Source organism: Mustela lutreola, chromosome 9 (genome assembly GCF_030435805.1).
Source record: "Mustela lutreola isolate mMusLut2 chromosome 9, mMusLut2.pri, whole genome shotgun sequence".
NCBI classification, from domain to species: domain Eukaryota; kingdom Metazoa; phylum Chordata; class Mammalia; order Carnivora; family Mustelidae; genus Mustela; species Mustela lutreola.
Window position 1 is genome coordinate 109,286,464 of NC_081298.1, and position 23,779 is coordinate 109,310,242.

Genomic DNA, 23,779 nt, shown 5'->3' on the forward strand with positions numbered 1-23,779 from the left:
TGCCTTTTGTTTCTTTATCTTGCCTAATTACTGTGGCTAGGACTTCCACTACTATGTTGAATAAAAGTGACAAGAGTGGGCATCCTTGTGTTCTTGTTCTTAGAAGAAAAGCTGTTAGCTTTTCGTAGTTGAATATGATGTTAACTACAGCTTTGTCATATATGGTCTTTATATGTTGAGGTGCATTTCTTCTATATCCACTTTGTTGAGTGTTTTTATTATAAATAGATGTTGAATTTTATTAAATTCCTTTTCTGTATCTATTTAGATGATCATGTGATTTTTTTTTTTTTCTCCAAACTCCTGGTTTAATAAGGACTTGTTTATTTGAGAAAAAAGTGTCCCAAACATCAGGCTGTTCACAAAAATAACCCACAGTATCAACTTTAGAAAACAAATCTGAAGACTATTACACTAATTATTTTTCTAGAGGATGCATTTGACATGCCAGCTCTCATTCACAAAAATACATTGTTACATTTGTGTTGAACAGCCCCACATAGCACTCTTAATGTGGGGTATAACACACATACCTCTAACTCAAAGCTGCTCTCATGTGATTTTTATCCTTTTTTTTATTAGAAGTAGTTTACTATCTGGGGCACCTGGGTAGCTCAGTGGGTTAAAGCCTCTGCCTTCGGCTCAGGTCATGATCCCAGGGTCCTGGGATCAAGCCCCATATCGGGCTCTCTGCTCATTGGTGAGCCTGCTTCCCCCTCTCTCTTTGCCTGCCTCTCTGCCTACTTGTGATCTCTCTTTGTCAAATAAATAAATAAAATATTCAAAAAAAAATATAAAGGGGGCACTTGGGTGGCTCAGTGGGTTGAAGCCTCTGCCTTTGGCTTGGGTCGTGATCCCGGGGTCCTGGAATCAGGCCCCGCATTGGGGGCTCTGCTCAGCGGGGAGCCTGCTTCCCCCCCTCTCTCTGCTGCCTCTCTGCCTACTTGTGATCTCTGTCTGTCAAATTAAAAAAAAAAAGAAGTAGTAGTAGTTTATTATCTTTAGGTGTGATGTTTAAAATGTTTTAAAAATGAACAGTTTTGAAGTTGCAGAAAATCGGAATAAATGAGAATATTCTACATTTGGAATAAGGAAATAATGATTTCCTCTTAATTTATTAATAATTGCTTAATTATCCTTGGTTTTGTTATTGTGCTGCATCACTTTGATTTGCAGATGTTGAACCATCTTTGCATTCCTGGAATAAATCCCACTTGGTAGTGGTGTGTGTGATCCTTTTAAAGTATTGTGGTTTTGTGTTGTTACTGTTTTGAGGAATTAAAAAAGAATTTATTGAGGGCAAGAGGATGCATGCAATATAAAAATCAAAAGTTTATCTAGCCTTCACTGACTTTTCTTTCTCTGCTTATCAAATGATTGGATTTTACTTGTACATTTTCTGAGGATCCTGGCCTGTTCATGCAATCCTTTATACAGGGGGAAGCTATGGGGCAGATTCCTTAAGGGACTACTTAAGAGTTCCTTTGAGAGAACTCTCATCGGCAGGAGTGTTCCTGAATGATTCCTACTTCTTTTTCTTCCATGTCACATATACTACAAAATACTCATTGCATGTGGTGGTAAGCCCAGCAGTTAGTGAAAAGAAGCTATGAAAGTCTACTTTGCCATCTCGGCACTGGTCTAGGTCCAGGTCTAGGTTCAGGTCCTTCATTATTTTGTCCACAGCCAGAGGGCCTTTTTGATTTTCCAAAAATCCAGGGAACTGCTTTTCTGTGAGTACTCGTAGGTCCTCCTTTGTTAAGTAGCCTTTATCCCCAGCACACTTGTGGAACATGCACATCATGGTTTCCATGGTATGTTCCATTTGAGATAGCATTTTGGTGAGGTCTTTTGAAACTGTGGCCAGAGGTATGGTGGGGACCCCTTTTGATGTATTTTTTAAATTCAGTTTGCTAATATTTTGTTGAGTTTTACATCTGTGTTCACTAGAGATATTGGTGTGTAATTTTCTTTATGTGTGTCCTCGTCTAGTTTTGGTGTTAGACTAATGCTGGCCTTGTAGATGAGTTTGGAAGCATTCTCTTCTCCCAATTTTTGGGAAGAATTTGAGAAAGGTCGATATGTGTTGAATTTTCTTTGAATGTTTGCTAGAATTCACCAGTGAAGCTATCTGGTCCTGGACTTTGCTTATTGGAAGGTTTTAGATTACCAGTTCAGTCTTGTTACTGGTAATCAGTCTATTCAGATTTTCTATTTCTTCATGTTTTGTCTCAGACATATGTTTCTAGGACTTTGACTTTATCTATTTCTTCTAGGTGGTCTCATTCGTTGGTGTGTAGTTGTCCATAGTAGTCTCATGATTGTTTGTAGGTTTTTTTTTTTTTTTGGTATCAGTTGTAATTTCTCTTTTTCCTTATCTCTTGGGACTGTTAAATATGCGGCTTTCCCTCCCTACAACCTTTTTCTTTCATTCTCTGCCTACTCAACTTATATTCATTCTTATAGCCTCAGTTTAAGTGCCCCCTTTCTCATTGGCCTTCTAAGACAACACTACTTCAGGCAACTTTCCTGCCATTTTTATTTCTTTCTCCCTGCCCCCTTTCTTCTTCCCCTCCCCCAACTTTTTAATGTATCAAAATGCCTTTGTATACAAGTACTAGAGGGCCTAACTGAACCTGGCTTAAACAATAAGGACACATATAAGCTTACATTGTTGGAATAGGTAAGGTGGTCTAAGGATCATCTTATTTTAGTGCCTTGAGCTCCATTTCTCTGAGGTTCCATTATTTATACTCTGTGCCATGGCTTTATTTTCAGAGTTCTTTTTCTTGTGGTAATAAATTGGCTGTTCCTTTCCTCAAGCTCAGCATTTTGCAGAGAAGAATAGAGTTGCTTCTAGGAGCTTTGTCATAATAATGAGGAAATTTCTTTCTCAGAAATCTCTAGCAAATGTGTTATCAAACATCTCATGTCTCTGGCTTGAATTGGAACTCATACACATTCTTCAGTCAGTCCCTGTGGCAGAGATTGTCTCTTACTGAATAGCTTAGGTCTTCCAGTTCCTGAACCAGTCATTGTGTTGAGAATGGGATTGCCTTGATTGTCCTGGACCAGTGGATTTCAAAGTGTGATCTCTGGAGCAACAGTAGCATCACCTGAGAACTTGTTTGAAATGTAATTTTTCTGACCCCATCTAAAAAACTTTGGGGATGTGAGCCCACTCATCCGTTTTAATCAGCTTTCTCAGATGATTCTAATGTGCCTTAAAGTTTGAGAAAGTCTGGCTAATAGTAATCAGGATCCAGTTCTGGACCTGAAGTCAGTCTCCTCAAATGTTGTATACTGCAGGGAAGAAGGGGCTTAAAGTGGGTGTCTGGAGAGGAAAACTCAGTGACCAGCACTCCTTTATAGCACTCATCACAATTTCTAATTATGCATTTGTTTGTGTCGTTATTTATATAATGTCTCTGTCCCTTACAATACTTGACACTCTGTGGTGATAGGCACTCTGTCTTGCTTACTGCTATAGCCCTAGTTCAGCATAGTACCTATCTGGTGTATGGTCAGTGCTTAAGGAGTTCTAGATGAGAAAACAATTTGCTTCAGTTCCATTTATGTTTCTCTCACAGCTGGGGGTGATGGGTGTGTGCATGCCTACCTCAGTGGGCAGCCCTTTGAGGAATCTCAGCTGAGCATGCTGGCGTGTTTCCTCGTCTACCACTCGGTACCAGCTCCATGGCACCTGCCGTCTATAGGACTAGAAGGTAATTGCAGATCTAAATCCTCTCAGTACCTGTATTACTGACTCACTTATTTTTAAAGTTTCTTGGTAGGAGGCCTTTCTAGTGAGTTATTTTGTCTAGTTAGGTTTTGGTCTTCATTCATGTTTGGGTATTACTATTGAGAACTTTTTCTGAACAGACTATCTGAACTTTATACATGCATAAACTTTTATTTCATTCAGAAAAGGATGGGTTCTTCTTCAGAGAGCCCCAAACACCAGTGTATACTAATAAATTAAATGATTATGTTATTTTTCTTTCATAGTTTTTATTAAAGTTATTTTTAATTTTCTTCATTTTTTCGGTTTTTAGTTTGGGTTTTTTTTTTTTTTTTTTTTTAAGATTCTATTTATTTGGCAGAGATCACAAGTAGGCAGAGAGAGAGGGGGAAGCAGGCTCCCTGCTGAGCAGAAAGCATGAGGTGGGGCTAGCCTTTATTTAACCCACTGAGCCACCCAGGCGCCCCTGGATGTTTCTTTTTAATCACATAATCTTAATTTCTAATATTATAAAGCTTTAAAATGACCAGGTACCAGGATTTTATATGAATTTGACTGTTTCTTATAATACAGAGTTTAAAATATTAACACCTCACTGTATTTTTCAGAATATGTAATTAGATATGGAGCTTGCCCAGTAACGTGAATCCTAAAATAGAATTAATTCTAAGCACCTTTATTATTATCACTTTCAAATTTGTGCTTACTAGTTGAGGATTCAATTTTTTTTTTTTTAAAGCTTTATTTATTTATTTATTTATTTATTTGACAGACAGAGATCACAAGTAGGCAGAGAGGCAGGCAGAGAGAGAGGAAGGGAAGCAGGCTCCCCGTTGAGCAGAGAGCCTGATGCGGGGCTTGATCCCAGGACCCTGGGATCATGACCTGAGCCGAAGACAGAGGCTTTAACCCACTGAGCCACTCAGGTGCCCCTCAAAAATTGTTTTATAAGAAGAGCAAAGATTGCTCTATTTAATCATTTAAAATTTAATGACATTACTAGTTTATTGCTGTTTTGAAAACCTGGGATAAGAATGTACTTTCTAGAGACTTCCAGTTATAGCCGTGATAGAATTGCTTATATTGGAGTGACCTTCCCTCAAAAATAAATACAAAAGTTTGACAAATCACATAAAACAGCTATTTAAAGGAATTGGTAGCAACTGTGCTGGCCAGACTTGATTGAGGGGTCACAGTCCCCATGAGAAGGGAAGCATAATGAGGAAACTCCATATTTACTCAAGCTTTCTTCCAAAGGAATTTGCCAGTTCGTAGCACAAGTAGCGTCCCAGCAAAAGGCAGTGGTGCTACTGGGCAGAGTAGCCAGAGGTTAGGTTAACAATTGCCTGAGAATCTAGAACTTGAGCTAAATCCCTGGTAGGAGGGAATAATAGGAATAATAACACAAAAACCTGGATGTACTCTTTCCTTGAGACCTGTACCAAATCTTACATGCACAGGATAAGACTTCAAGAAATCTAGCAGAAGCCAGGAGACTAAAAATGTGAGCAAAGATTTCAGCAACAGCATAGTGCCAAGGAGACAAAGGGTAGTGTTCCAGGGCTGCTCAGGTGTGAAGTGGCTCTGATAAGCATCCCAGCCATTACCACAGCAGGACCAAGCCCCAAGAGTAAAGGTAAAAAGTGAAACCGAGAGGACCTAAAGTTAGCCTCAAGTAGAACAGAAATCTGCATTCTGCCTGCCTTACAGAAGAAACCATAACCTTCTTAGGAGGAACAAAATATATCCTGAACCTTTATACTTTTTAATACACAGTATCCACTTTTGAATAAAAAATTACAAGACATAACAAGAAAAGAAGGTAACAGAAGTTGACTTATATGTGACCTAGATAAAAGTTACTGGATTGGGTCTTAAAATAACTACAACTAATATTATGAAGAAAATAGATGAAAATATAGAGCATGTCACCAGAAATCTGGAATCAATAAGAAAGAGTTAAATGGAAATTCTAGGACTGAAAAATATAACTGAAATTAAGAATTCAGTGTATGGATTAAGTGGTGTATCAGACACAGCAGATAAATGAACCAGAAGGCAGGTGTGTAGAAAGTAAGCAAATTAAACACAGAAGATGGGTTGAAAATACAGAAAGGAACATGATAGAATATGGTGAAAAAGTCAAACATGCACATAGTTGAGATCCCAGAATAAGAGGAGAGAGAATATGAGATAGAAGCAATGTTTGAAGAGACTGGGGCTAAAAATTTTTAAAAATGGAGAATGGACATCCACTTAGAGTGAACACTAAGCAGGATAATAAGAGACATACAAGATATAAAAAGACTGTAATTGAACTTTTTGAGATGTAGAATGTGATGTTTGAGATGAAGAGTACACTGAATGGGATTAATGGGCAAATTAGACATGCCATAATAAGAAATTAGCAAGCTTGATGACATAGCAATAGAAACTGTCCAAAATTAGATGCAAAAGTGAAAGAAGGAAAAAAGAGGAACAGAGCATAAATGAAGTGAGTTGTGGAACTTAAAACACCTAATTCACATGTGATTGGAGTCCCTGAAGAAGAGAGAAATTGAGGGAGGAAGAGGTGCAACAGAAAAAAATATTTGAAGAAATAATGCCTGGAAATTTTTCCAGATTTGGTGAAAACTGTAAATCCACAGATTCAAGAATTTCAGTGAATCCCAAGCATGAGAAACATGAATGAAGTTATATTAAGGCAATCATAACCAGATTGCCCAAAACTGATTGCCCAAAAAGTCTTAGAAGCAGCTAGAGGAAAAAGACATGTTACAGAGATAAAAATAAGAGTGACTGTGTATTTCTCATAGGAAGCAATTTAAGTGATCAGTGGAGTAAAGGACCCAGAGGAAAATAAAATGTCTTGTTAGAGTTTTATACCCAGCAAAAATATCTTTCAAAACAAATGACCATGAAATAATTCCAGAAACACAGAAGCTGATAGAATTCGTCACCAGCAGACCCACCCTACTGGAAATGTTGTCAATTAAGTCCTTTGGGCAGAGGGAAAATAATATGAGATGGAGATGGGGGGGTTACACAAAGGATTGCAGAACACTGGAAATGGTAATGGCATGGGTTTATTTATGCAAGGTTTATTTCTCTTAAAAAACACTTTTTTAAAGACCAGTGACAGAATAAAAATGGCAGCAGTATGCTACGGAGTTGATAAAACATGAAAAGTGAAAAATAGGACAATAGTAGCTCAAAGACTGGGAAGGGAGAAATGGAAGTACTATGGGAAGGAAGGCCTTTGTGCTAGTATGTGAAGTAGAATAATCTCACTTTGGTGACATCTTGGGTGAGATCAAAGGTAATCTTTGATCATTTAAATGTGTATATTGGAAGTCATAAAGCAATTACTAAAGTAAGAAAACAGAATCAGAACTTGCTTCAACAAAGGGGCTACTACAGTGGAATTGTAAAAATATCATAAAAAGTAATCCTTTTAAAAGAGGACAGTGAGGAACAGAGCACAGATGGAACAAATAGAAAGCAAAGAGCAAGATGATGTCTTTAAACCTAACCATTTCAGTATCGCATTGAATGTAAATGGTCTGTTACATTCCACAATGTATTAGTATATTGGAGTTGTTTCATATTTTCCTGGATGTTTTTATTCTCTGTGCTTGGGTTTTAGTAAGGTCTGGGGAACACCATATAATAACAATTAGGTAAGAGGGGCCCCTGGGTGGCTCAGTGGGTTGAAGCCTCTGCCTTCAGCTCAGGTCATGGTCCCAGGGTCTTGGGATCGAGCCCCACCTCGGGCTCTCTGCTCAGTGGGGAGCCTGCTTCCCCTCTCTCTCTGCCTGCCTCTCTGCCTACTTGTGATCTCTGTCTGTCAAATAAATAAATAAAATATTTAAAAAATAATAATAATAACAATTAGATAAGAAATTTGTCTAAATTTCCCTTGAGGTTTATTGAATATTTAATTCAGCTGACTGGCAGAGACCAGTCAATGAAAGGAAATAGGAGTCGTAATTGCCTCCCTCATAATCTTGTAGCAGATCTCTCTCTTGTGTTAGTCGTACCTTAATCAGAGAGCCACATGATCACATTGTGAGACTTTTCTGTTCATCTTCATGAGGTCCCATGATCATGAACATGCCTCTGGTGTCTGCATGTCTGCTAGGATGCTTCCTGTGGCCTAGAGTCACAGGGACCATATTCACATATATATTGGAGCTAGGAGAGAGGGAATGGTTTACCATTATATGTGGTAGGATGGAGGCAAAAAGGAAGATGATGCTTAATAGGATTTTCAGGTTGTACACCTCCTACTTCCTTTAGAGCAGTGTTTCTTGACCTTGGCTGCTCATCAGAATCACCAGGCAGCCTTCAGGCCTCCAGATGCCCAGGCTCCATTCCACGTGAATTATGTTGGAATCTCTGTGGGACCACAGTTGAGAACCTTTGTTTCTTGGAGATTGAGGCATTAGATTAATTTCTGTGTTACTCATTTTAAGCTTTTATTCTTTTTTTAAGATACGTATTAGAATATATAAATTATGATAGTTGAAAGTAGACAGGCACATTTATTAATTATATTTCAGTAATATGTAAATATTAACAGTTTCAGATGTAGTTACAGGTCAATTTTTGAAGTACAGAATAGGATACATTTGACATTTTTATATCAAATTATATTTTACAGTGCATTCGGGAAATTCATTATTTAAATATTACCTTTGGGGAATTGTTTTCAAAGGGAAGAATGTAGCTTTCTTTAATTGTGATTATGTTTCTGAAGCTTCCTTGAAAGGGGTGTACATCTGAATTTATATAGAAGTTTGACTTTCCCTCCATTTCCATTTCTTTAGGGAGCACAAGCTTTGCTGAACTCCTCTTCAAATTTAAACAGCTGAAAATGCCAGTGCGGGCTTTGCTAAGATTGGCTCCTTTGCTTCTTGGAAATCCGCAGCCAATGGTTATGTGATCATGTCTGGTGGCAAACCTACCCTGAAGCGTGACTTCTGCACAAAAACATGACCAAACAACAAAGCTAAAGAAACATTTATAAGTTTTATAATATAACTAGTGGGGAATGAGCTGCACAAACCTCAATGTATTTTAAAATCCAAGTGTTTTAAATATTCCAGAGGCTCTGTTGCTGTCAGCATTAACATTATATGATATATAAAAGTGAGTTAAAATTTACTTTTGTAAATAAAGTTTTTTGGTTTGTTTTCAAAACTCTTGATTATTTTAGCTTGGGATCTCAGAGATTAGAGCCGTGGGGGCTGGGGTGGATATTCATTTTTTAAGTCTTCTAGCTAGGGTGATTCAGATGAAGTGACTATGTTTAAATTTGCAAGGTTTTTAAAGAAGCTGTGTCATCAAGTTTTATTCTCTGCAGCAAGAAAATGGCTTTTTAGCATCTCCTGAAATGTCGCAGTGTTTGGGTCTAAACTTGGTGTGTACTTTCTGTGACAGTGCTAGGCATCCTCATAGTATGAGCAGTCACCTTCAACAAGAGGATGTTTATACCCTAATAAGGAATGGGTCAATGTGAAGCCTGTTCTAAATAGAGAAAATGTGCAATTTCTACTAAAAGAGGTCTTTAGAAATTGCATTTAAAAATAAATGATGGTCTGGGCGCCTGGGTGGCTCAGTGGGTTAAGCCGCTGCCTTCGGCTCAGGTCATGATCTCAGGGTCCTGGGATCGAGTCCCGCATCGGGCTCTCTGCTCGGCGGGGAGCCTGTTTCCTCCTCTCTCTCTCTGCCTGCCTCTCTGCCTGCTTGTGATCTCTCTCTGTCAAATAAATAAATAAATAAATAAATAAAAAAAATCTTTAAAAAAATAAATGATGGTCCATTCCCACCCAAGATTTAGAGAATGTACATCTGTATGGAGAGTTTGTAGAGTAGGTAATGATGAAAGATATTCCGAAAGAGAGGCCTGCAGCTTCAGGTTTCCCGAAGAGGAAGAAGAAAACACCGTGCTGTCTGGTGCCTGACATGTGCCCTGTGCTTCCCCAATGGCCAGCTGGATTGGTAGAAATGGCATGATCCATTCAGTGATTTCACATTGCCACATCCTGAATTGTGCTGTTTAGCTCTCAGTGTAAAAATCAAAGCAAACAAATGTTTCCATTGAGATTCTGGCAAAAACCCATGTGGCATTTGCTTCTGTGGGGTGGGGGCACACCTGTAGTGGTGAAGGGTTCTCTCTAGACTCAGTACTCCGTCTGCATGCTTGCTCCAGGGACTTGCTCCGGCATTACTGCATAGGTAAGACACGGCTGCCTGGGAGGATGAAATGTGCTTCCCTTTCACACTTAGCTATTTTTTTATATAATTTAAAAAAAAAAAAAAAAAGGTTACAGAAATTCCATTTGAATCAAGATTTTAAGAACTCAGTATCTGGGCAACTTTTGCTATTTTCAGTCTCAGTTGTTTATGATTTGTATTCCTTTCTCTGAATGATGACTTGAGAGACTGTTACTTGCACATTATGTATTCTCATATATGAGGGAGAACAGTCATTAGAATGTTGTCAACAAAAGCAATAATCAGGCTTTCTAAAAGAAAGAGCAGAATACAAGATTGCAGATGGTCTGGACACAGCATTTTCTTTGTAGTTTGGACCCAGTGTTTAGGTAACAGAGCAAAGAGGGTATTCTGGGCAGTCTTCTGAGCAGACTTGCTAGGATCATCAAAGAAATGAATTCTTGCTATTTATGGGTTCTGAAAAGATTTGGAAAGTAGTTCTTACCATCTAGAATATTTCGGCCTCCTCAAAGTTAAGACAAGGGAAGAGCAGGAAAAGTGCGTCTGACTCCAAAGTTAAGACAAGGGAAGAGCAGGAGCAGTGCGTCTGACTTCTAAGGGTTTTGGCCCAGAAGTGGCACGTGTCACTTCCAGTCACAGCCTGTTGGCAGGAAGTAGATCAATCCACATCGTGTGACTCCTCCTCCATGTGTCCATGAAGGGGAGGAGAACAGCCACTGGTGAGTACTGGTTACTTAATGTCACTTTGGTTCCTAACTTACCCCACATTCATCTTTTTTACTTATACAGCTACACATGCTTCCATAGATGGGCATAATTAAATAATAGTTGCACACACCCCCCAAGGGAGGGCTGATATCGGTGTCCCTCCCTTGAGTACGATGTAGTATGAAGAGGTGAAGGCCTGAACTTGTGGGTAGCTCTGACGCATGGACGCCAGACCCTAGCAGGAGCGTCTGTTGGGTTAAGCCTTACAGAGCTCCCCTCAGTGCTGCCTGATCTTCAGTAAGGCCACTTTTTTACCCTTTGTCTAAAAACCAGCCAACTTAGCTTATGGTGATTCCCAGCTCAGAGATCATCTTACAGCCCAGTGGAAGCAAGGAAGTGGCAGCGGCCTCTCATCTCTCAGCTTGATCAGCAGACAGACCCATTTGGTGGGAGGCCAGTGTGCCTGCTGGGCACAGGCCAGAGTTTGGGAGCCAGGATTCCGAGTAGAAGCCAGAGCATGTGGAACCAAGGCAGGAATTGCCAGAGGAGTGGATTTGTGGACTGTGTGTGTGACATGGATTCCGAGGAAAGCTATGTCAAAGCCCGATCTGAAGACCGGAGTAGGCCAAAGGAGAGGATGCTGGTAGCTGAGCGAAGCTGGAAGGCCATGGAGCAATTTGAGATCCAAACCAGGAAGACTTAGTTGGTAGCACATAGATTAACTAATATGCCTTTTGCATATAGGGCTGGGGCCTTGTCGTCTGGGTTCCTCCATCCTCACCACATTTTGTAGAAAATGCCAAGTTGTATAAAGATCTCTCCAATTCAGCTATGGGAGAGGGGTGGGATTTGGTCACCTTTGTACCCCTAGTATCTGCAGTGTTCAACCAGCAATAGAAGGAAGCAGAGGGGAGGTTGGAGCTGCCGCTCCTAAGAGGGTACCCCCAGGCTGGAGGCCTCTGTCAGCACATAGCAGTCACCCTGCAGATAACCATGTGACTGGCTTTTCCTGCTTCCCGGGGCCAGCCAGGTTTCCCTGACTCTGAAATACATTGCTTGCTTCTCATCAGTCACAAGCTGTGGGAAAGTCTTTTTTGCTAAATTGAAAGAAAAGCCCTTAAAACCGTATCCTTAATTCTGGCTTGTGGTGAGGATGAACTTGCCTGTGGGCCATCCTCTTGCTTTGCTCCATGTTCTGTCCTTGAATGAAAGGGAGGCTGGCATGGGAGTAAGCGTTGCCCAGATGGCAGGACTGTCTGTCTTTAGGCAGCTGCATAAAAGGTCAGCAGTGGAAGATCTCTCTGCCCCTCTTTCTATAGCTGAGACTCCTGAGGCTCAGGAGGGAGGTGGCGGGTTGGCCCAAGGCAGCACTGCTCCTGTCACAACCCCTAACAGGCCTGGGCTTTGAGACCATACTGTTTCAAACCCCCAAATCTGATTCAGTATTCCCTCTCTTAGTGCAGTAGATGCTGAGAAAGAGGCAGATTAACATAAATTGGAAGGATGTTGCACCAGACAGAGTTTGTGGACCCTTCTCTTCTCTGCACATCTTTAGAAAAACAAAGAACTTTGTGTACTTTCTTGGAATTAAATTAGTCCTGTGTGCTGCTTTCTGGGTCATATAACAACCATCTTAATTTAAAACATTTTTTTTTTTTTTTTAAAGATTTTATTTAGGGACGCCTGGGTGGCTCAGTTGGTTGGACGACTGCCTTCGGCTCAGGTCATGATCCCGGAGTCCCAGGATCGAGTCCCGCATCGGGCTCCCAGCTCCATGGGGAGTCTGCTTCTCCCTCTGACCTTCTCCTCGCTCATGCTCTCTCTCACTGTCTCTCTCTCTCAAATAAATAAAATCTTTAAAAAAAAAAGATTTTATTTATTCATTTGACAGAGAGAAATCACAAGTAGATGGAGAGGCAGGCAGAGAGAGAGAGAGAGGGAAGCAGGCTCCCTGCTGAGCAGAGAGCCCGATGCGGGACTCGATCTCAGGACCCTGAGATCATGATCTGAGCCGAAGGCAGCGGCTTAACCCACTGAGCCACCCAGGCGCCCCTAAAACATCTCTTTTAGCTGAAAATATTTCTTCCTATTGTGGCACATTATAACATGAAATAGGAAATTTAGAAAAAAACTTATACCAAATTCAATAAAATCAGTGAAAATCTATTTAAAAATGCACATTCATAATTTCCACTGCTTTTACTCCAATACTTAGGTGTGAAATCTGTTTCCCTGTCTCTGTGGTTAATGGATCCATCTCCGGTCTTACATTCAGGTACGCTGCCTTGGGAAGCTGTAGTCCATGGACTTCCAGAACCCCGACGTGCTAGATCATGATCACGTCAGTGGGAGGACTTATCACAGGGACAGTGTTTGGAAGCTAGTTAGTGCTGCCCATGTTCTTTCATTTGTCTTGTGTTCATATTCGTGTGTATTTTTCATTCAGTCAAGGCTTTTGTTTGCTTATTGTGCACCATTCCAGAGATTAAGAAGATAATCTCATCAGCTGAAGTGTGGGTCAACGTATATAGCTCTTCAACAATTGAAGGAAGAATCATTAGCAAATCGTCGTAATTAGTATCCCTAGCTGCAGCATCTCTGCCTGGTAAGATCTAGATGAGATGAGCACCAACCCCTACTTGAAATTTCTGCAAAACCCCAGAGGGCTGTGTGGGTGCTATCTTGTCATCTTGGTGTCCTCTTGCTCCGAACTCCCTCTCCCCTCTAGTTAATTTTCATTCGGGTCATCTCACTGTGCCCTCTGCCTGGACGGGATGTTAACTCAGCATCTTCACCAGCCTCCTCCTCTTGCTGCTCAGCCTCCAGCTGTTTTCCGTGCGGGGCCAGGTAAGTGTGTGCCACTGGGAGGAGCCAGTGAGAGATGCCCATGTGAGGCCTGGAGGTGGAAGAGGTAGCCAAGGCTTCATGGGTCACAGGTAGGCAGGAGGGCAGATTGTGCGAACGTGGCTGCAGCCACCACCAGCTGTGGCAGGTGTCCCCCCGCCCCCAGATGAGTTTTGCAGGGCCTTCTCAGGCTTCTGTTCCCTAAACATTTCCATCTACTTTCCTTCATCAACACCCTTTCTGCTTGGGTCCCTGAGCAAACCCTGTGCTGCTAGGTGGGACATAATGACCCAGGTGTGAAACCAGCCCCATCCCCAAGCCCATAAAAGCCACTCACACCACTCGGTATCCCCTGGTTTTGCTCATAGAATTTCCAGCCCCTTGGCTATCTCTTGAGCCCCCCATGCTGTTCACTTTCCTTTCCCATGATCACACCCAGGTGTGCTCTAACACCAAGATTTTATGACAGTCTTGCAACTCGTACACTAACTCATCTGAATGGGGCCAAACTCAGGCCACAGTGGCAGTGACCTCCCCGCCTTGAGTGGCCTTGGGTTTCTCCCTAACACCCTGAGAGGACTCCCTGACTAAAGGAAGAATGCATGGTCTTTCATCAGCTGAGTAACTCGAACGGTGTGGGTTGGCCCCGTATAGTGCCAGATTTCCCAGGACTGAGTCACTAGATGCATGAGTGAGGAGAGAAACCACCTCTTAGCCTGTTTATCCCTTGGCCTTCTGGGGCTGCAAGGACTAGGTGTCACCGAAAGTAAGAGCTATGATTATTTGCAATTGCAAAGTTCCAGAGGACTCAGGAAGAAAATGCTAAGCCCTCATGGGATAGTCGGGGTTGAACAGCAACTGTATTGCTTCCTGAAGGGAGTCAACTTTTTACAAGACTGGATATTCTGTCTCTGCTTGACTGTGAGGTTCCTGGACACCTTGTAGTCTAAGCAGTTTTGTGGCAAATCCGGCATTTCTATGGGAAAAAAGTGATGAAGAGCTAGACAGTGTCTGTCTGGTAACTGCAATTATTGCCCAGTAATTAGACTCTATCTAGAATAGTTATACATGTCTTTACATCTATATATCCATCCACCCATCTATCCATCTGTCTGTCAAGAGTGCTATAAAATCTAGGAGCATCACTGAGCACATGGAGAGGTGGTGGACCAGCCCAGGCTTGTGGAATTGCCTGGAATACTGGGCACCTACCCCCAGATACTGCCCCCCAACCCCATCCCAAATGTTCTTCCACATCTCTGAAGGGTTTTGCATCTGAATGTTCCTTCCCTTGGTATCAAGATCACAAGCCCTACTCTTATTGGAGGGTGTTTGCATGGTGCACCCCACACCCTCATCCCATTGTTAGCACCTTGGCATGATCTAAGGATAATGACAGAACTGGGTTTTGCTTTGTGAATCTACCTGAAAGTCTTTTAGTAGTGAGTTCAGATTTGTTCATACAAGTAATATGACTGATCTCAGTTGAATCTCATTTTTTTATTGTTTCTGTATTATATTTCTACTATATTTCTTATATTTACCATGTAACTTTGATTTTTTTTTCTCTTAAAATTTGTCATATTCATTTATTTGGCGTTCAGGATGTCTTGTATTCTTGTGCATACATTTAACACTAATATCCACATAGGTCTCTTCCAGTCACCTCGCCTTTTTTTTTAACCTCAGCTTCCACTGCCTTGTTTCTGGCCTCAGTAGCACCCTGGGACCTCTCCACCTGTCCCCAGGCATCCGTTCATGACAGCCTCCTTTCTTCTCTCCCTTCTCCTCTCATTTTGAAACTTGAGTTATTTCGATGATGTCGGAGCCTATGATGGCATAGGATTCCCCCCTTGACTCCCATTCTTGTTCCAGCATTAGATCCACACATCAGTGAGCGCCATGCCTCCCTCTAGTCTCCTGGCTGGAATGCCTCACCATCTCTTCCAGTGGAGTGTCAGGAAAGCCTCCCAGGACAACTGTCCCCAAGATGCTGATTGCCTAGAATGGGCTGGCCACATCCTGTAGCCTCTCTCCTCATGTGTTTCTCCCCCCTTCCTGTCTCCTTCTCTTCACCTCACCATCTTCTAGCTGTTTCTTTGGCCTCTTTCTTCAGGGGCCTCCTCCTCAGTGATCCAGGCCTCTTCCCAGACTTCCCATCCCCTCTCCCTCTGCCTATTCTCAAGTTTCCACAGAGGCTCCTGCTCTGGTCTCTTGGCTCCTTTGGTCCCCCCCTCCATGTTACTGCCACACTCTTCCAGATTACCAGGGGGCAGGGCCTTGGCAGGCGGACACTCACTGGAAGGTTGGGGAGCCATTGTGCTATTCAGGCTGTCATGGTTCTAACTGTCCCCGCACCCTCCTTCCTGCAGGTCTGAGGAAAACTGGAGGCCCAGTGCTGTCCCTCTGTGCCTCCCGGAGCCTGCCAAGGAGGCAGCAGCTTGGTGTTGGGGCAGGGAGAGGCAGGGGATGGGTGGGAGCTACAGGAAAATAAAGCGAGATCAGAGCAGGAGGCAGACTCCCGGGTGAGGAAGTTCTCGCGCACCACCACAGGTGCATGTTGGAAAGGGGCTCAGGCAAAACCAGCTGCCCCCCCCAGTCCAGCTGCCCCCCCAGTGCTTGTCTAAGCGACCAGATCCACGAGTGGCCCCTGTAGCCACTATTTGTCTCTCTTTTTTTTTTTTTATTGTGAAAATAATGCAATTTTCTCTGGAATTTGAGATTCTGACATATATAGTAGTCGTTGGTCCTCAAATAAGAAGCCTGTGGATGAATTAAACTTTATCACAAACTTGGTTTATCACAGAGCACACTTGACCTTCTTTTTCCTAGGGTCAGAATGGGCTCCGTCACACCCTGCAAAGAGGTGGGGGGTTGGCTCAGTTCACAAGATTATTCTGGTATAGCCGTCTCCCCAGGCAAAGAGCGCCTTCTGTTTCACCAAAGGTCCCCCCCAACTTCAAGTAAACCCAAAAATAAAAACCAAATTTAAACAAAAGAAAACATGTTCTAAAGAGTGTGGTGCTGGCCAAGCGTCCACTTTCATAACTGTGGCATCTATGGTGTGCTTTCTCACAGTTCTCTAGGTGCTTGGTGCCCTTTTATGCCCACCGATCTGATCTTTGCAGAGACCAGGAGCCCTAGAAGCTCCTTTTGCCTGTGACAAGACGAAACTGACACATCCTTCAGGGACCCAGCTACTAAGCTTGTTTTATGTGGGAGGTAAACACATACCACTTTTGATGACATGTTGGAATTAATCTCTCTTTCCTCCAAAGAGCCACCAGGGGACCAACCCCCCTTTCCAGAAAGGGTGACTTCAGCGTCTTCCATTTATTTGTTTAAAATTTTCAACTCAGATCAAAACCCTACAGAGGTTTTCATTACTTAGATCAGCATTTCCAGGAGTTTTCCCAAAAAGTTTTTTTGATATGCAAATTGGGATCTGGTGTTACATACTTGATTCCATAGTCAAATGCATTTGGAGAGTTTTGATATAAACACCGGTAATTACTTTCTGTATCATGGTAGTTCTCAGAGCCCTTAGATGCTAATATGCTCAAAGGGATGCTGTACTGTTTCCCCTTCAAGCCCACCAGCCCAGGAGGTGACTGCAGGGGCACAGAAGGTGGGGACCTCCTGCCTGCAGAGCCCCAGAGCACGCGCACTCACCTGCACCACCTGCAGCCCCCGCTCTGTTCCCCGGGGACCTAAGGGGCGCACTGGCGCTCCCGACTCCAGACCCAGTGATGCGGGTTCTGGGCCTGGATCTGAAAGGGAAACAGCAGCATGAGCACCTGGAGCAAGGGCACAGCCCCACCACTGGGGTGCGCTGCCCGCCCTCATCCCCAACAGACCTCCTCACACAATTCCGGGGTGACCCAGGCACGGTGCCCCATTGCATGGAAGAACTCCACCTTCAACTTCAGGAACTCCTTGTAGAGCGCTGGCCAGTGCTCCCTGCCCAGCAGGAACTGGAAGATGCTCCGTTTGGATGTGGGGTTGTCCTCCTCCATGTCAGAGGCAATGTAGCTGCCGTGGGGAAAGGGGGGACGCTTGTCAGGCCCAAATGACGGCCGACCTCAGGCAGCATGGCCAGGAGAAGCTGCAGAAGTCACACCGGAGAACCCAGTGCCCAGGGCGGTCTGTCCAGGAAGGAGGGTCTGGGAAGCCCTATCTGTGGGGATTCTGGCTCCAGAGGGACAGCAGGACTGTCCTTGGGACCCAGCCGGTAGGGCCTGTGCTGTGCCTGGCCCAGGCCAAGGTTCTGGCTGCTCGCCATTTCCCTGGGGCTTCTCCCTCTGGTCACTCAGTCTCTGAGCAACAAGTGATGTTTCTTGGCTACTTTTGTAGCCTTCCCCTTCCCCATGACCTTACTCATTGCCTTCCCCTCCCCCCCCACAGAGCCTTGTGTGCTCTGTGGCCAAGAGGAACCACCACTTGAGACCCTCAGGTGCATAGGCATGGCCAAGCCCATCCTGATGGGGTGGTGAGGCTGTGGGATGGGCGACTGGGGGGCAGAACTGAGAGCATCCCCGAGGCGGCACTCACAGGGCCAGGAAGAAGTGGATCCTGTTGTAGAGGTGGCCAGGCAGCCCGACACGGCCGAAGTACTCCACCACCATGGAAAGCAGGTACTGTGTGGACATAGGAGGCAGACAAACAGTCAGTAGAGGTGGGGAGAGTGTCCCACATGGGCGGCAGGTCCTGCCCCATCCAATGGCCATGGGGGGAACCCCTCAGGGCAGGCTGTGCTGAGGCCCTGTGGCATGTGGAGAGGAACCCACGGGAAGCCAGGAGAAGATGCCCATAGGCAGGCCAGGCCGCAGGGGGTGTGTCTTCTGACACTGAGAGCGGGTCCCCCCAGGGCTTCTCCCGCCCGACCAGAAATCTCGTTCTCTGTTCCTGCCCCCACAGGTGGTGACTGTGTGGACCCCGCAGCCCCTCCTCATTTTGGTGCTGCAGATACCTTATCAGATACTTTGAGGAAAATGTCAGCTTCCAAGAAGCTCTGGATCACGGGGTCCTCTGCAAAGGAAGGGAGAAGTGAGGGGGCCTTGGAGCCTCCCTTCTGGGAGAACTGAGCGGAGGGCTATGGGACATTCCAGAGGGAAGGAGGAAAACTGGAGCCTCCCCCAAGTCCCTTTGTCTCCCTGAAGTGGAGGCAGCCTCCCTTCCACTAGGAGGATTGTGAGTCTTAATATTTGTGACAGTGGCTTTTCTTTCCAGTGAGGCCTGTCTTGAGTTTCAGCTGTGGGTCTTGGATTTTGCTATTATCAACTTCCATGTGATGGACAGGGATACATCCACTGATCACAGAGATGTGACCTGACTCTCAATGCTTAACACCTTTGCCCCAAGCCAGAGCTTGGCTGCAGCCAGGGTCTCTGTGACAGCGCATCTATCCTTGTCACTTTATCATGCTGCGGCCGTGTGAAGCTTCCTGCCGCCTCCCATTAACAGAGTGCCCTGAGCTTGTGGTGTTCGGTCCACAACCCCTAGGGGTGCTGGGCGTCCTACCCTCTTCCTCCTGGATCCCCTCATTTCCTGCAGATAATGACCTGACCTCTTGGCCTCCCCTGCCCCCTGCTCCCAGCAGCCTTGTCTGGGATTAGAGTTGTCCCCTGGAGGTTCCATTTTCCAGGGGAGTCCTGAGAGAATGCTGGGCGCCGTCTCTCCCTCGCTCCTTGCCTAGGACAATGACACTTGCACAGCAGGGAAGATGGAGGAGTTGAGGATTATTTCATCCTCCTGGACCCTTCTCCAGTGAGTCTGGCTCTCTGCAATAGAACTTTCTGTGATGATGAAAGTGTTCTAGATCTGTACCATTCATTACAGTAGCCATTAACCATGATATGGCGGCTGCATGCTTGAAATATGGCTTGTGAGACTGAGAAATGGAATTTTTAAATTTAATTTTAAATGAGTTAAGTAAGCTTTTCATGGCTACCTGTGGCTAACGAATGCTGCATTGGACAATATGATCACAGTGTCCCCAGGGCTATCACACTTAATCCTGCCTCTGCTCCTGATGGTACCTTCTCAGACACACGTCCCCTGAGGACCCCATTTCACAGAGCTCCCCCTCCTCGCTCACACTCCATCTCCAGGCATTGTTGCCTTTGGAAAAAAAAAATTACTGCCCTGCATTTGTCACTGGCTGAGAGCAACTTATTTCTGTAGAGCTTTGTTTATGTCTCTTCCCACCTTGAACGTAAAGGCAGCGAGATCTAGGTTGTCTTTTCATCGCTGATCTCCAAAATCTTAATTGGAGGGAATCCGTGAACGTATCTCAGTGGGCAGAGGTCGCAGCCCTTGGTTTGTTCTGAGGTGTCTTGACCGTTGAGCACTCTCCTCTGTAGCCTCCCCCACTCCCGCTAAGAACTTGTCTCAGAGAGGAGAAACCTGTTGGCCTCTCCAGCAGAATCAAGGTCCCTCTGTGTTGGGTACCACCAACACCCCTGACAGCTCAGAGCCCAAGGCGGGGAGATTTGAACATGATCCCAGAGCCACTGCCTCCAATGTGACTCTCCGCAGGGCCCTGACCGCTCCGTCCGCTCAGAGCACGCACCCAGAAGTCGGTAGAACGCTTCTTGGTCTTCAGGACGGTAACTGGGTCTTCTCCTCTTGTTCATCCTGAGTTTCATTCCCTCAACATGATTGACCGTCCAGATGGTCCTCTCCTGGCCCCTCTTCTTCCAGGACCTCAGCTCAGAGACAGCTTCCAAGGTGGCGGAGTTGGAGGCCGGGCCGCTGCTGTCTTGGGCCGCTGCAGAAACAGAAGATTCTGAGTGAGCGTGGATGTGACCCACCTGGGAACTGGAGTTCTTGTCTAGCCGCTCACTCTGATCACTGGACCTGGACTCAGCCTCGAGAAGATAAGATGGTAAGTGGTCACTCAGCAGCAGGTGACGCTTCGTACAGGGACGCTGAGGCACACCCGGAGACACATACCTGCTGTGACACATACCTGCTGTGACATCCACCGATCTCCTCCTCTTCCGACCTCTCATTCTCCTGGCTTTCCGCTCAGGGACAGCCTCTGAAGAGGCAGAACCAGAGGCCAGAGGGCTCCTGTTCCGTGGATCTGCAGGGGGAGCGGAAGGACCCTGTGTCAACACGGCAGGAGGACCCAGCTGGGAATGCTAGGCTCTTCCTTTCCCGCTGCCCTTGAGAATTTTGCATGTGACATCTGGAGGGATAAGAGAGTGACCATCACCCCTTTGCCCCAGTCTATAGATGAGCGTAGGGATTGAGTTATCATTTATCTTTCTTTGCCAGGAGAAGCTGCTCTCCTGTGCCTCTTTCCATGGATTGTTCTGCCAGGAGGATACCTCTACAGAGACAGATGTAAAATTCTCTCGTCATGATGTCTTCAATCGCCACAAACGTGCACAGGCTAGTGACATCCCTGTCTCACCCTGAAAGCCCTTTCCCCTGCCCATGCAGACCCAAACACATGAGAGCAGAGAGGAGGAATGGGAAGTACTATTGGAGCCATGGTGTTCTAACAACCTCAGTCATTCAGACTGGATAGAAGTCAGACGACTGCACACACCTGCTTTGCCTTCCATGCATACCCCTTTCTTCTGACTCTTCTTTGCTGGGTCCTGTTGGCTCAGAGCAGTCTCTGAGGCAGCTCATATGGAGCCCAGAGGGATCCTGTCTTCTCTGCATATGGAAAAAAAACAGAGGGCACTCAACCTGATCTGACCGGGCCATTTCTATTTGCTTAACCTGTTCCTGGTGAAACCTAATAATAATTAAAATGGCAATAATAAGGGCGCCTGCACGGCTCAGTGGGTTAAACCTCTGCCTTCAGCTCAGGTCATGATCCCAGGGTCCTGGGATCGAGCCCCGCAATTGGGCTCTCTGCTTAGCAGGGAGTCTGGTTCCCTTTCTCTCTCTCTGCCTGCCTCTCTGCCTACTTGTGATCGCTCTCTCTCTGTTAAAAAAAAAAAAAAGGCAATACAACAAAATAAAATAGCTAACAGTTATTGGTTGCTTATTGAACTTCCAATATTGATCAATGCATAAATAATGACCTCATTCAATCCTTATAATGATCTGTGAGGTAAGGTGTATGACTTACATGATTTACAGATGAGGAAATGGAGACTTGAGTTGAGTAAGATTTGTTCCTTGACTGAGGTTAGAGCACTTTGGACTTGGGATTAGGACTCGTCTGACCAGTGCTCAAGGGATGAATGGCCAGGGGCAGCGAGAGTTGAGCCTCAGTCACCCTTCTAGGAAGGCCAAGCTGGGTGGCCTTACATACTCAGTCTAGTACAGGAACGAGTGACACTCACCCAGAGCAGACCTCCTGGCTCTCTCAGGATCTAGGCCCCTTACCCTTACCCGGAGCACAGCCTCAGAACAGTGTGAGAAGAACACTCACTGTAGCCAGGTCTTTGGAACCAAATGGCTCCCCAGATTCCAGAGCCCTTGACAAGAGTCAGTGATGACATCACATCATTCCACCAGGAACTGCTTTTTTTCTATAAAAGGAGGTCAAGAAATAGAAGATGCGCCTCAAAGGAAGGCGATTAGTGCCCCGGCCTGAGTACTGGGCTCACCTCATCTTATCCCAACGTTGTCTCCGCTTTGAAACTCATCCTGTGTATAACCAAGTCAATTAATGATTCCAGATGAAAGCAATGTACCCACATATCCAAAACACAAACTTAAAAGTTGACAAATTGCTCCTCCATAATAAAAGCAACTCAGGTAGTTTATTTTTGCTATCTTCTTATTTCTGTTTAGCTATGATCACAGTAAGATTAAAAATTTTTAACTTTTATATTTTGAGATAATTGTAGATTTATATGCACTTGTAAGAACTCTTTACCTAAATGTTAGGTGTGACTCTAAACAGGACACTGCTAATTTTTTTTTTTTTTTTTTTTTTTTTTAATGAACACATTGGGGCACACACTTTCATGAATGTCATCTTGTTTGAAGTGGTCACTCTTGGGAGATTTTACATAAAGATGGTGTTCCTATTATCACTCCAAATTCTTTGTGAAGGGCCTTCCGAACATGAATATCCTCAGTGGCGGCACGTTTCCATTATTTAAAATTGGTTTTTTGGCATCAATAATGTCCTTACCCTAAGGCAGGTGATGAAGTCATCTCCACCAGCTGCTCTGCTGGGCCCCAGAAGGTGGTCAATTCATATTTGTTGAAATGAACCAAGAAACCAGGGAGGGGGTGGAAAGCTGGGGATGCTCATTTGCTTGGGGAACGTTTAAATAGGATCTTCCAAACTGTTAAGACAACACTTGGATATCTTTACGTTGGTGTGTTTGCCTTGGAAAACAGACCAAAAAGGAACTATTACGTTATAGTTCCACGTCGCAGCAGGTACCCTGACCTTTCCCTCTGCATGTTTGAAAAATATTGAACCCAGTGATTGAACCTCTTGGTTTTCTCATCTCTAAAATAAGAATAAGAGAACACACCTCATATCAACTGTCCCGAGGGTCAAAGGACCAAAACCTATTTGTCAAATGTTACCTGGCAAATGCTGTAGCTGTAAGCCATAGGGAGGTGTCTGTCCCTCATCTTTAAATCTGAACACATGTGTAGAATAATTCTGTGATGTAAGGTCCCCTTGTCCTGAAGTGCCCTCTCGTGGGAGCAAGAGACTCAGTGGTCGCCTTAGATAATAGCTCAGGTGACCAGAGCCCTTTGTTAGGACGCCCAGGTCTGGAGCTGGGTTCCAGGGTAGGACAGTTGATTGGTGGCATTTCCTAGTCACCCCCCTCCCCCCCCATCCCGCCCTGCAGGGTGGGTGGGGCAGTGCTTCTGATAAGTTCATTGGTAGGTGGCAAAGCCCGGTCCACCCCTTTGGCTTTTACTATGTGATGCCCACAGTGGACAGTAGGTGGCGCAAGTCGCACACCACTGCCACTGCCGCTGGCTGCGCCGTTCTCAGAAGGGAAAGGTCTATTTCTAATCCAGCTTGGGCTTTATGGCAATGCTTAATCACATGGAAAGGAACATGCAATAACTACTGGTATTTCTGTAAACACACATGCTAAGTGCAGCCGCCAGTTGGGAATGAGGACAGAAGGAACACTCAGGGAGAGGTCTCCTGAGGACAGTCTATAAAAGGAAAACCCTGCGGCTTTTTAATTCAAGAGCCTCCCAGTTAACCTTTCTGACTCATAGAAAGAAACATTTAGAACCCGGAAGGACAATGATAACACATTTTGTGGATTGTAACCTGGTCCTCTGTCTACG

At 44.7% G+C, this 23,779-nt stretch overlaps 3 protein-coding genes across 12 annotated transcripts in view; 1 reads left to right on the forward strand and 2 right to left on the reverse strand.

Annotated features, from left to right (window-relative positions):
* ANAPC1 (anaphase promoting complex subunit 1) overlaps positions 1-8,944 on the forward strand; it is a 102,466-nt gene extending 93,522 nt beyond the window's left edge. For all 6 annotated transcript variants that reach the window (XM_059188381.1, XM_059188386.1, XM_059188382.1 and 3 more), the window contains 2 exons: positions 3,591-3,725; positions 8,572-8,944. In XM_059188381.1, the coding sequence (XP_059044364.1) occupies positions 3,591-3,725; positions 8,572-8,687 (251 nt within the window). In that variant the 3' untranslated portion in view covers positions 8,688-8,944. The remainder of the gene's footprint in view (positions 1-3,590; positions 3,726-8,571) is intronic.
* Positions 1,526-1,837, reverse strand: LOC131840444 (protein S100-A10-like). The gene has a single exon (XM_059188387.1). The coding sequence runs from the start codon at positions 1,835-1,837 to the stop codon at positions 1,526-1,528; it is 312 nt and encodes a 103-aa protein (XP_059044370.1).
* A 7,262-nt stretch (positions 8,945-16,206) lies between the features above and the next one.
* LOC131808127 (putative speedy protein E7) lies at positions 16,207-21,920 on the reverse strand. Of its 5 annotated transcripts, XM_059134078.1 has the most exons (9): positions 21,844-21,915; positions 21,093-21,205; positions 20,505-20,621; positions 20,106-20,303; positions 18,504-18,562; positions 18,086-18,171; positions 17,392-17,566; positions 17,207-17,304; positions 16,207-16,390 (listed from the first exon to the last, which is right to left on the reverse strand). In XM_059134078.1, the coding sequence occupies exons 2-8, from the start codon at positions 21,106-21,108 to the stop codon at positions 17,245-17,247; spliced, it is 711 nt and encodes a 236-aa protein (XP_058990061.1). In that variant the 5' UTR covers positions 21,109-21,205; positions 21,844-21,915; the 3' UTR covers positions 16,207-16,390; positions 17,207-17,244. The 5 variants fall into 5 exon arrangements, with proteins under 5 accessions (XP_058990061.1, XP_058990064.1, XP_058990063.1 ...); XM_059134081.1 differs by lacking the exon at positions 16,207-16,390 and having other exon boundaries at positions 16,712-17,304; positions 17,452-17,566; XM_059134080.1 differs by lacking the exon at positions 16,207-16,390 and having other exon boundaries at positions 16,713-17,304; positions 21,893-21,920.
* Positions 21,921-23,779: the final 1,859 nt, after the last annotated feature.

Coding starts and splice junctions, on each gene's coding strand:
- LOC131840444 (XM_059188387.1), bottom strand. CDS start 1,837: ATGCTATCTCAAATGGAACATACCATGGAAACCATGATGTGCATGTTC.
- LOC131808127 (XM_059134078.1), bottom strand. Junction 18,563..20,105: donor AGCGTTCTACCGACTTCTGG/GTGCGTGCTCTG, acceptor CTTCCTTTGCAG/AGGACCCCGTGATCCAGAGC. Junction 17,305..17,391: donor CCCCGGAATTGTGTGAGGAG/GTCTGTTGGGGA, acceptor TTTCCCTTTCAG/ATCCAGGCCCAGAACCCGCA.